The 13,040-nt window shown below is 40.5% G+C and overlaps 2 protein-coding genes across 3 annotated transcripts in view; one reads left to right on the top strand and one right to left on the bottom strand.

The window, feature by feature from the left end:
• MAP4K5 (mitogen-activated protein kinase kinase kinase kinase 5) overlaps positions 1 to 1,547 on the bottom strand; it is a 112,756-nt gene extending 111,209 nt beyond the window's left edge. Inside the window, exons 1-2 of the mRNA XM_074365552.1 lie at positions 1,383 to 1,547; positions 959 to 1,175 (exon numbers count right to left, since the gene is read on the bottom strand). Coding sequence (XP_074221653.1) covers positions 959 to 1,066 — 108 coding nt within the window. The 5' untranslated portion in view covers positions 1,067 to 1,175; positions 1,383 to 1,547. The remainder of the gene's footprint in view (positions 1 to 958; positions 1,176 to 1,382) is intronic.
• Positions 1,548 to 1,750: 203 nt separating this feature from the next.
• ATL1 (atlastin GTPase 1) overlaps positions 1,751 to 13,040 on the top strand; it is a 67,961-nt gene continuing 56,671 nt past the window's right edge. The window contains exon 1 of one of the 2 annotated variants that reach the window (XM_074365550.1): positions 1,751 to 1,877. The gene's annotated coding sequence lies outside the window, so the exon portion shown is untranslated. The remainder of the gene's footprint in view (positions 1,878 to 13,040) is intronic. The other variant, XM_074365549.1, reaches the window with a different exon arrangement.

The raw sequence follows: 13,040 nt of genomic DNA, 5'->3' as shown, positions 1-13,040 counted from the left end.
AAACAAAGCTGTTTCAAAATCAAAGGAAATTCCCTAATACACCCATATGAATTGCATTAATGCTCTCTTTTTGGAACAGAGAACAAAAAGCATAAGGCAATCTGAAACAATCTCTTTCCTCTTGATCCTTCAAGAACTCAGTGGACTTTAGGGAACTGGGTTTGCTTCTCTATGATGCCTTTTAAATTTCAAATTAATAGTAATTCATCCCCTCTTCCCGTTTGTCTCAAATAAAGCAAAAGAGCACAATTAAAAAGACAGCAGCTCTTAACTACTCTTGGTCATGGGATGTTATGAATCCCAGGGAGAGAAATTGTTAAAGTAGAAAAAGAAATCATCAACCAGACACAAACGATGAAACTTCTGCCAAGAAAAGCATCGTTCTACATAGGATAATGTTTGTGTACACTTCACTGTGACCCAGTATTAGACTGCTCACGGTTAAAACTGAGAGGCTGGATTTCACAGGACTTTTTAAACCAGGCTTGTCCATCAAAAACTTTTTTTATGCAGTGTTGGAATGTCGATATTTCTTGCTTCCAGGAAGCATTTTTTTCCACGCCAAGACAAGAACAACCTCAAGCACAACTCCATAAGCAGACGAATCTCAGTTCGAAACTCCCTTGGATACCATAAATAAGCTTTAAAAAGCCTTTATACCACACACACACACAAACTACATACCTTAAATAAGCTTTAAAAAGCCTTACACACACACACACACACACACACACACACACACACACACACACACAAAGGTGGTTTGCAAAGGTGTGCATAGTTTTGCTTGTTAGTCGCGACTACAACAAGCCATGAATACAGGAGAATAAACGGGACCCGGCAGCTGCACCTCCAAGATGCAACAATAAAAGCATCCTCCCCCTCCTCGTGCTTCCCCATAAAGTGGCCCAATTCCCGGGAAACAGCGGCCGCAGGAAAAGAGCCCAGCCGGCCTCACCTTATAGACGTCCCCGTAGGTGCCGCTGCCGACCCTCTGAACGAGCTCGTAGTCCTGCTGCGGGTTCCGCCTCAGGATGTCCGCGGCAGGCCGCAGAGGGGCCTCCATCTTCGCTCAAGGCCCGGCCCCCGCCGCCTCTGGCCGCGGCGCCCCGATTCCCGCTAACGAGGACCAGCGGCGCCGCTTCCCAACATGGAGCCTCTGCCTGCAGCTCCGCCTGCACGAGGGACGAGCAGAGGCTACAACCACGAACGGCCCAGCCCCGTCCTTTCCGCCACACCGGGGGCCGCGAACCGGCGGGCCTGGAAGGGTCCCCGGCGCCCCACCGCCGCGTTCCGGCCGCGGCCCTTCCCCCTCCCCGGCCGCCCGTGAACTGCCCGGCCCGCTCTGCCCGCCCGCCGGGGCCCTGGGGCCGGCTCGGTACCTGAGGGGGGCGGCCCCACTCTTTGTTGAGCGCCGCGCCCGGGACCTACTTCCTCGCCGGCGCCTACCTCCTACTTCCCGGCGCCCGCCGGCCACTAGGGGTCTGGCGCCGCCGCTGCCGCCGCCGCCTCCCGCTGCACCGCACGTCCTCTCGCGGGCGGCGGAGGCGCGTACCGTAGCCGCCGCCGCCGCACCACGTTCCCCACCCGGGGCTGCGTCACCGGGAGACACGTTCCCGGCCAGCGTGGGTCGGCGCCCAGCGGCCCGCCCGAGCGCTCCGGCCGCGGGACCAGAGTGCCGCCCTGAGGCCTGCTCGGGACACGACACTCTCCCGGCCGGGCCGCCGCGCCCCCGGGCCCGGCGCGTCCTTTCCGGGGGGGGGGGGGGGGACCCAGGCCCAGCTCCCTATTCTCAGGGCTTAGGGACGCCCCCTACGCCTCCCCCCGGGCATTCGAGGGCCGATGCGCCTCCGCTAAACCGCCCCCAGCTGTGTCAGGTAAACTTGGAGGGTGACGGGTAGAGAAGAAGGGTGGGCACGAGAGCGGTGGGAACGCAGCCCTCTCAGTTCAGGAAGGCACGTTGAGGGCTCTGGGCCAGAAGTAACCTGGCAGCGGGGCGCCAGGGAAGGAGGTAGGGGAGTGCCAGGTTAACTAAGCCGCGGCACACCCTACTGGACCTTCCTGTTTTGCAAACCATTCCCAGTGGTACCAGTTTGAGGCTGCACTGCACACCTGCGCAACCTGTCTGATACTGAGTTTCCGCAAGATGTTTCTTGAAGTCTGAATTCCTAGGAAGTCTCGATGGCCTTTATCCCTGTAGGGGCACACTAGGTGTCTCAGCGCTCATATTGCTCCTTTAATTGAGTCAGGAGTTCTACAGAAGCTGAAACAAAGTTAGGGACCACAACCTGGTTCCGGCTCTGCCGCTTCCTCAGTATGTGATCTGGGGCTAGACATCCTATTTGGCAACATCTCCATATCCTTATCTGCAGATTGAAGAGGGTAAGGTTTTGCCCAAGAAAGTGTTTACAAAGCATTTTACAGGATTATAAAGAGGGTTATCAAATATAAAAGGTTTTAAAATACTTCACAGTGCACAGAATATGGAACAGGAGTTTAGGGAAGTAATTTGGCTGATATTTCACAAGCTGTTTTGTAGTTTCAATTCCAGTCTTATTCTGAAGGTAGAAATAAGGTTGCCAGATTTATGTAGACTGGCAAAGTTATTTCTAGAGCGCAGGGAACGTTTTGAACGAAAAAGCCAGCTAACACTTGGCCAATGCTTTTAGTGACTGAGAAATCACAAAAGGCAAGTTGCATATGTTGGCTTGTGGCTGTGATCATCCAATTCCATTCCATTCCATTTTTGTGTGATCACTCAATTCCATTTTTGGGCAATATGCTCCTTGTTGATCATTGTAACTAGTTGTATATTGTAGAAATTAAATTCACACCTTAACAGGACAGGGAATATGTGTATTTTCTTGTGCTCCATGCACAAAGGGCACTTATTTAGGGAAGATAAGTAAGCTCAGACTTACATGCTCTATGGACAAAGCCTATGTGTTTGCTGCATTGAAAAAATTGTTGAAGAACAGTTCCTTCTTTCAAAGCTTCTTGGCACTTGTTTTGGTGGGCAAATACTTTTGGCTTCAATGACTCAAAATCTTTTCAAATGTTCTATTGGTATCCTAGTACTTGTTCACTGTCATAGATTCTTTTTTTCCCCTTTGACCCTATAAACATTGGTCCTTTTTCTAGTCTGAAATTTATTTGTTCTTACTTATTTATACCTGCATTATTCCTCAGAGAATTTGAGGCAGCATACAGATAATGCATACTACACCATAAGATAAAAAATTAGTAAGTGAGGAAATAGATATGATGTTAAAGAGAGGAAAAATAGGATATCAGAATTGCCCATAGCAGAGGGTTTTATCGTGGTTTTGAGATCACAATGAACTTATTGCTCGAGAGAGACACATCTTTTCCTGATATTGAGACTTTAGAAAAACTTACCTCATGAGCCTTCATAGAGTAGAAACTGAATTCCTATTTTCAAACAAGGATAAAATCTTTCTGATAATCCTTCAAACATGTTATTCTTGAAATACAATGTTTGATGTTAATTAGGCAATAAAATGTTTGAGGTCATAGGCTTCAACAAGACCATGGAGTGCAGACATTTTATGTTGCCAGTAGTGGTAGATCCATATGCTTTGACCATCAACCCAGGGGTGGATAGCATGGAAAATGTCCAGATTCTATGTGGTGGTTAAGAATGTGTCTGCCATAATCATTATTTTCCTTTACCACAATTGATGCAAAGAAAAAACATCTGCTTTATGCTAACTCTAAAAGAATCTTTAGAATTTTTAAATAACTTGTTGAGTTAATTTTAACAAGGTCGGTGAAGTCATAGCTTGTGGGTTAAATATTACATGATTGGTATAAAATTCAAATTTAGTTTTCTATAAAATAAACATACAGTGTGTAAATTTAACCTTCTAAACTATTAAGCACATGATTTCAAGGTTGAAGTTTACACAATAAAAATTATAGGTAACAGAAGAGTTTCTTAAAAACTGCCCAAATTTATAATGCCAGGGTATTGAATAAGAATAAATATGGCTTGATAGGCTCTTCATCTCAACCTGATTGTCATATATTCTTTGTGTCTTATAATGTCTGACATGTAAATATCTCCCATGCCTCACTTTTATCTACATAATGCTTTACTTTTATCTATATGGTTCACTCTATGCTTTATAGTGTTTCCCCCTTCTTTCAAACTTCTTTACTAAAATGCTAGTTATAACCTGAGGCCTCTGGTTTCAATTTAGCCAAGGCTGAATTTTTAAAAATTGGGGGACATAAAAATTTTTAACCTCTGCATAGGTGAGTTTCACAATTTGCTATCCAAGACAGAATGGCTAATTAAAACCCCTCAGTGTGACAAAATAGAGTATCAGGACAATAATTTTAGTATAGAACGTATAGCTTTAAGCAGTATAATCTCCTGATGAATCTTCCAACATAAACTAGTTGCAAAATGTAACTTTATGTGATTGAGTTTACCACTCCAAAGGTTTGCTAAGTATAAATCAATTAAATGTTGGAAGGCATTGGCCACAATTACGATTTGGATTTTCAAATAGTTAATCTTGAAGTATTCTTTCTGTTGCTAGTAAGAATCAGGTGTCTGTTGAGGCCAAAACTGTGTTTTCAAAGTACAGGATAATTCTATTTTGTTCTGGAGAGCAATAGAACATGTATCTCATTCAGAATCAGTTATCAGGTCATTATGATGGGGGTTTTAAAAAGAAGAGTTGAGGAAGGTAGTGCACACCTCTTTTTTAATCCAGATTGAATTGATTATCTGATATGTAACCTTGATCCTCAGGGTGGTTTTAAGGTTTATGTCAGAATTGATAGCAGGCTTCCTGTTTTCAGCTCACAAACAGGTCCTGTGTACAAATTCAATAGCTAAGAAAAGATATAGATAATCTTACATTGTGCCTTATCAATTACCTTGCAACATAATAAGTGTAACGTTCAGAAGGGGTTCCTAAAGTTTGCTTACACTTCATACAGACTAGTGTTCTGGGAAGCCCTAATGTGCAGAAGAAGCTGCAATGCCTGGCTTTGCATCCTAAGCTATATAGCTCTTCCAGGATTCTAATACGCTGTCTTTCTCCTTGCCCCGTTAGGGCAAGAATGATAGTGGCTTCCTATTGTAGCCAGTCTCAGAATGCTTTACATTCCTTGTTGGTCCCTTTAACCCTGTCCACATTTTTCACAACTCATCCTTTCATTAGATTCTCTTTTCATGCTGTATCTTTCTTGCCAGAACCCCAGTTGATAGTTATAGAAATTGGAAGTAGACTCAAGAAAGAAACCCTTGCAAAATTCTTCAGTAAAATGCTAATTATAATCAGTGGCCCCATATATCTGTTGATTATCTGTATAAACTACTTGCCATGGACGATGAAACAATGGTGTTCCATAGTATGGAGTGGCATCACAATTAAATAATCATCAACGGTGGCATGAGGTGGAGGGCTGATGGAGCACTAGCACTTGGCTGCTTTGACAGTGAGGATTACTAAAATTGTGTTATTTGCTCTGATTGCTTCTGTGAGAATATATGGGGAAAAAAAGACAAAGAGAGCCTTGAGTTCCAAACTTAAGGCATGAGTAGAAAATCAGGAAGCTTCTTTGACAGCTTTGAAGAAACCTTATTTCTCTTGAAGCTGCAGGGCAGATGTGGTTGAGGATCAAGCCCTGGTGGTAAAGGCTTCAGAGTTACAATAGCATTTAAATGTGTGAACTAGACTTCTTATGCTCAGAGCACTGATGGGGAAGGATTGGGATCTGTGACGTGAAATTAGGGGCATTCGGGCAGATATGAATGAGGCTAAGAACTTTGAACAAGAGTTAGATTTCAACAGAGCCCTGATGGAGAAGGACAAGACTTGTTCTTGGAAGAGAGAGCTTATGTACTGAAGGAGTTACAGGATGTTACCAAATACTTATCTGTGATTCAGATTTTATTTGTTGATGTGAGTAGTTGGTCTGTATGCTGAGATACTGGAATTTCCCTGGCATACTGTAGAAGGAATATGAAGTCTTAGGGAGATGGGAATTTTGGACCTGCTCTATTATGTGCATCGTGCTTAGTCATGCTCTATCCATACAGTCCCTAGAAGGGCCCTTAAAATTGACCCTTATCAACTCATCGAGTAAAGTCCATAGATATCCTTGAAAAATTCTTTGGTGGCTGTCCTTAGTTGGTTAGAGGTGGTGATGGAGGTGCCACAATGAAATTGGGATCCATGATTTCAGTGGGAATATTGCGCTCCTCAGTACAGAGTAGGGAATCGAGGCCAGGTGGGAGATTCTTAACTGTCAAAGTTATGTTCAGCACAGTTGCCCTAATAACCCCCAGGAAGAAGTGATAATCAGGGTGTTTGACTGCAAGGATATTTGCTGGTGGCCTATGATCACCAAGTCTCTAGGAATGAATGAAACCCGCAGCCTACTTAAGTGCTGTGTGACACATGTAAGCAGAAGAATTCTAGGTCTGATGAGCAGAAATCTAACTCAAGTCACTATAATGGAGATTCAAGACATATTACCCAATTCCTAGACTAAAGCCAGTTAACAGACCTAGAGTCCCTTAATTAAGGGCAATACCAGGCTTCTTTGAGGAAGGATTCTGCAGTGCAGCCAGGTATAAACAGTGAATCTTCCCTGAGGCAATTCTTAGAGGCACTTGTGGCCTTTTCCCAGGGGATTACAAACTGAGGAATGGGAAATTCCCACATCTTCTAAAGGTTAATAAGTTTTAGCCCTGAATATTAATCCCTGCAGTCTCAAAATGTGACCAAAATTCCAATGATTAGAGTAGAGACTTAAAGTCAAGAGTATATGAGCAGCTTATACAACTTAATACCAAAAAACCAAACAACCCAATCACAAAGGGCAGAAGAACTGAATAGACATTTTTCCAATGAAGACATACAGATAGCTAACAGGCACACAAAAAGATGCTCAACATCACTAATTATTAGAGAAATGCACATCAAAACAACAATGAGAATCACCTCACACCTGTCAGAATGGCTATCATCAGAAAGTCTACAAATAACAAATGTTAGAGAGAAAGTGGAGAAAAGGGCACCCTTGTACAATGTTGGTGGGAATGTAAATTGTTGCAGTTGCTATGGAAGACAATATGGAGCTTCCTCAAAGAACTAAAAATAGAACTGCTATATGATCCAACAATTCCACTCCTGGATATAAATCTGGGAAAAATGAAAACACTAATTCAAAAAGATACATACACCCCAATGTTCATAACAGCATGATTTACAATAGCCAAGACATGGAGCAACCGAGGTGCCTATCAACAGATGAACAGATAAAGAAGTTGTGGTATATATATATATATACCACATTGATATATATATATATATCAATCACACATGTATAAACAATAGAATATTACTCAGCCATAAGAAAGAATGAAATTCTGCCATTTGCAGCAATGTGGATGGACCTAGGGAATATTATGCTTAGTGAGGTATGTCAGGCAGAGAAAGACAAATATTATGTGATATTACTTATATGTGGAATCTGAAAATTGATACAACTAAATGTATATGCAGACAGAAACAGACTCACAGTTATAGGAAACAAACTAATGGTTGCCCTAGAGGGAAGAAGGGAGGGGCAAATTAGATTGTGGGATTAAGAGATACAGACTACTACATACAAAATAGATAAGCCACAAGGATGTATTATATAGCACAGGGTATTATAGTAATTATCTTGTAATAACTTTTAATGGAGTATAATATGTAAAACTGAATCAGTATGATGTATACCTGGAACTAATATTGAAATCAATTATACTTCAATTAAAAAAATTTTTTTAAAAAAGAAAGCAAGAAAATCAAATGTAGTCTTGGTTCAGGTCCATTTAATAGTGGGTACAGTGGACCTGAAGACCTATGTGGGGTTATTTTTCTAGTCCCAAAATGTCCATGGGAATAGCTCTATGCAGTAGGAGAACCCCTTACATACATTTATGTGGAGTAAAAGTTAATGACTGGAAAGGCCATGTGAAACCTCCCTAGCTGACCCCTCTCCTGTGCCAAAGTAGAAAATCAAAATTAAACTTTATCAGTGGGGGAATTACAGATATTAATGCCATCATTAAAAATGAAAGATGTTTTTCCGTTTTAACTCATCTGCTTGGCTCACTCACTAGCGAAATTAGTTTTGAAGAATGTGGACTATTAAAAATTTAATCAGATGTTGATGTCAATTACAGCTGTAGTTCACATGTGGAATCTTTACTGGAGAAAATCAACACAGCTCCTGGCGCCTAGAATGTAACTATTGACTTGAGACCTAGAATATAACTTTTTTTCTAACTTCCATCAAAGGAAATAATCGGAAGCAGCTTGCCTTCACGTGACTGGGACGGCACCGTCACTGTCTTACCTCCGGGCTGTTTCAGCACTTCAGTTCTAATATGGTTTCATTCCAGAGAGACTTTCATTTCCTTGCTCTCCAATTGAATATCACACTAGTCTTGATGACATTGTGCAAATTGGATTGGTGAGTGGGAAGTAGCAACCATCCTAGATACCTAAAAAGACCCTTATATCAGAGGATGGGAGATAAACCCAGTTCAGAGACTTGCACATTTGTGAAATTTCTAACAATCCATTGGAGTTACAGTGCTCCACCTTGCGTCTTCCACCCCAAAGGAAGATGCACAGTGCTTCTTGCAGTGCTTGATTGGCCTGTTTGGATTTTGATGCCATGGTATTGCATTTGCTGCTCTCTGATCCATTTGCCACGCAACCTATGTGGCTGCCAGTTTTTCATGTAACTTCGGAAAACAGAATACCCTACAGAAAGTCCAGGTTATGGCACAAGCTGCATTTATACTTAAGATTTAGGATTCAGCAGACTCCATGGTAAATAAGGATACTATATGGAGTTTCTTGCCTGCCCAATAGGAGAATCCAAGTGCAGAGGCCTAGGGTTTTGTAATAAGAACATGCCCTCATTTGTTGACATCTGTTCTCATTTGAAAGGCACCTTTTGGTTTGCTGTCAGGCCTTGGCAAATACTTAACACCTGACCACAAGATTCTAAATGATTTTGTGATGTGAACTGCTCTTCAGGAATTGGGTGTTATTTAATTTACTGAATCATAAATTGAACATTAGCAGGAGACGTCTGTTGTCAAATGGAAGGGTATTTACTGGGTGGCCTGAGCTGACTGAGTAGGCATAAGTAAATTACACGGACTAACTTTCGTTGTACCTGCCCCTACTTCTTTGCCACCTTTTTTTGAGCCAAATCTGTGGGCTCATGGTCATTTAACAGAGGAAGGAAAAGCTTGAGCCTGATTTATTAACGGTCTGGGTGATACACTGGCACCAACTAGAAACGTAGAGCCACTGAAGTGTGGCCCTACTTCATAATGAAGTGGTCCTGAAAAAGTGATGAGAAATTCTCCCAGTGGTCGTAATTTTGAATAGAACATCTGGTTGTCCTCTTTGTTAGGCATGAGAGATAGCCTGAGGTATGGAACTATAGTGATTTATGCACAGTAGTTAATAGACTGACAATAACTTAGAAAGAAGAAGATCAGAAATAAGGAAGTCAGTGGGAGATATATTATGGATGGGTTCTCAAAATTGGCCTAGAATGTGAAAATATCTGTGAACTATTTGCCCACAAGGGGGCATCCATCCCAAAAATCAGGTATACAAGATGATCTATCCTATAGATGTCAGTCTCCCTTTACCCAGTCATCCTAGTATTAGTTCAGTGAGGCTATGTGGCAATAGGAATGGAGGCTAAACATGGATTCAATGGCATGGACTTCTACTTGCCAAGGATAATGAGTTTACTGCCACTATGGAGTACTTAACCTGCTTATAGCAGAGGCCATTGCAGAGACCCTTGTAGGGTACTATTCCCCAGATAGAGCAATCACCTGTTGGCAGTTTAATTAAACTAAATCTCTTTGCTTATTGAGGGAAGAGCAGTTTGTCCTCATGAGAACAGATACACATTTCAGATACAGGTTTACCTTCCCTGCTTGGAAAGTTTCTATTAGTCCCATGATTCATAGACTTATAGAATAACTTATTTCATCACCATGTATGACAAACAACATTAAATTTGAGTGAGAAACTAATTTTACTGTGAAGGAATTATGGCAATGGAGTCATACCCACGAAATTAACTGATTGTACCTCAAACTTATCATTTAGAAGCATCTAGTGTAATAGAATGGAGGAAAGGCCAGCAGAAGGATCAGCTGACTGAGAGATAAAATCCTGTGAGGATATGATGTAGGATGTAACTCAGTAGCCAATATATGTTGCCATCTACCCTATATTAAGAGTGCATGGGCCTAGGAACCAGAGGGTAGAGGTAGGAGTGGCTCTTCTATTATACCTAATAATACACTTGAAGAATTTTTGTCTTTAAGACATTGGGCTTGATGGATCTAAAGGTCCTAGTGCCCAAGGGACAGGTACTTTCCCCAGATAACCCAGTCACAGCTTCATTAACTAGGAAGCTGATGCTCCTTGGCCTGTATAAGGCCACACACTGAGGATGGTAGGATGCAACCTTGGTCCTTTTGAAAAAGTCTGCTGGTATTCTCCAATATCCATTTCCCTTCTGTCTTTAGTATTAAACCTCCCAAATTTTAGTTAAATCCATGATGTATTTATCAACTAGGTGGGGTATGTACTGGTCAATGATATTTGAGTTGAAGTGATATGTGCAACTTTTCGGTTGTACCCTTAGAATGGATATATCCACTTCTTATTTTTCTTCCCTTCTATCTGGCTAGAAAGAGAATATGAATGCTTAAGCAGACATCTTTGATTATATGATGGACATCCCAGATTAAGGATGGATTAAAATATAAAGAACTTGGGTTCCTTGATGTTTTGAGGCCACCTTATTAGCCCTGGATGGCTTATACTCAGATTATTTCATGAGAGGAAAATAAGTATCTGTCTTAAGCCACTATAAAATTTTTTTACAGCAGCCAAATCATTATTCTAACTAATATAACCTATGATGACATTGAGCTGATGAATGTACCACCATAGAACCAACCTATCTTCAAAAAATTGTGACAGTAAATGTTCTTTTTATTTAAGTCATTTTGAATTACAGACAAAAGCATTCTAATTGATAAACTTTTCCAAGATTGCTAGTTACAGAGGGAAGGAGTGAGTTGGATCATCAACTATTGAGAAAGTCCTGATTGTGAGAGCTCTTTTCTTAAGATTGGGGAAATGAGAATGGTGAAGGAACCAATGGAAGAAAAAATAATTGAGGATACAGAAGGAGAGGAATAATTTATGGAGTAATTTCCCAGAGGAGTCAGGAAGAGAGAGGATCTGTAGTACTAAAGTACAAATACCTTTTCATCTTTTTTTCTGTTTTAAAATAAACTTGACCTTGACTTTTTAAAAACAGCCTTATTGAGATACAATTCACATACTGTATAATTTACCAATTTAAATTATGTAACTCAGTGATTTTTAGTATATTTACAGAGTTGAACAGAATTGATTTCACAATCAATTTTAAAACATTTTATCACCCCAAAGAAATATTCAGTAGCAGTCACTCTCCAATTTCTCCCTAACCTCCCACCTACCCTCTCTAGGCCCAGGCAACCTTTAATCTACTATCTCTATAGATTTGCCAATTCTGTGCATTTTACATAAATGAAATCATACAATATGTGGTATTTGTGATTGGCTTCTTTCAGTTAGGATAATGTTTTCAAAGTCTATCCATGGTATAATATTTACCAATACTTCATTCCTTTTTATGGCCAAATGATATTCCATTTATGGATATACCACATTTTGTTTATCCATACATCAGTAATTGGCATTTAGGTTGTTTCTACCTTTTAATTACTATGAACAATGCTGTTACGAACAGTCCTGTCCAAGTTTTTGTGTGAACATACGGTTTCATTTCTTTTGAGTATATATCTGTGAGTAGAATTGCTGGGCCATATGGTAACTCTATGTTTAACTTTTTGAGAAGCTGTCAGACTGTTTTCCAAAGTGGCTGCACCACTTTATATTCCCACCAGCAGTGACAGTTTCTCCACATTCTCACCAACACATATAATTGTCCATCTTTTTTATTATAATCATCCTAGTACGTATGAAGTGATATCTCATTGTAGTTTTGATTTGCATTTCCCTAGTGAGTAAAAATGTTAAATCATCTTTTCATGTGCTTGTTGGTCATTTGTATGTCTTCTATGGAAAAATATCTATTTAGATCAATTTTTACTGTGTCATACTGATACCTCAGATTCCAGTTCAACACCACAGGGTTCATTCTGAACTTCCCCTTTCCTTACTATAACTTTATCTTCAAAAGCAAGAAATCTGGCCCTGATTAGGCACCAGGTATTTGTTCAAGCCTATTGCATGCATAAGTAATTTCAGAATTGCTAACCTATGTGTGTCCTGGGAGAAAATTAAATTATGAACGAAAGAACAATGCTTGGGTACAGTTTTTGACTTTAGTTTTATAGTATATGATCAAAATGCTATTTTCTAAAGCTGCTCAAGGTTTAGAAAACCCTTCAGTGTAGTTATGTTATTAACCTGAAATACAGTTAGGTTCACTTTTTTTTTTTTTACTGTTTGTAATTCCGTTTTGAGTTCCTTCTAACCCTCGTCCCCCATATCCTGATTGATTTTTAGCTATTTATTTATTTTGGAGAATGTGAAACATTACCATTGCTCTAATAGTCAGGGCTATATAAAAAAAGAAAGGTTAATTTGGAGAAGTGTCATTCCTCCTAATCCCTACTACCCTGTTCCCATACACTTATTGCTTTTATCTTTTTCCCACCCATCTCCTGGGTAACTGATCTCATTGGTTTCTGGTTTATTTTTCTTTTATTTTTTTTGTATAGATGAGCCAGATGCATTTATATTTTTATATCCTTTTCTTTCTTACAGGATGGATAAAGTCTTTGTGCTTTGGGTTTTTTTTTTCCTTTCCATTTAACAGTATAGTCTAGAAATCAGTATGTATCAGTTTATAAAGATCTTCTATATTCTTTTTTT

Source organism: Camelus bactrianus, chromosome 6, assembly GCF_048773025.1.
Source record: "Camelus bactrianus isolate YW-2024 breed Bactrian camel chromosome 6, ASM4877302v1, whole genome shotgun sequence".
In the NCBI taxonomy this organism is placed as follows: Eukaryota; Metazoa; Chordata; class Mammalia; order Artiodactyla; family Camelidae; genus Camelus; species Camelus bactrianus.
This window is presented reverse-complemented; position numbering and strand designations above follow the sequence as displayed.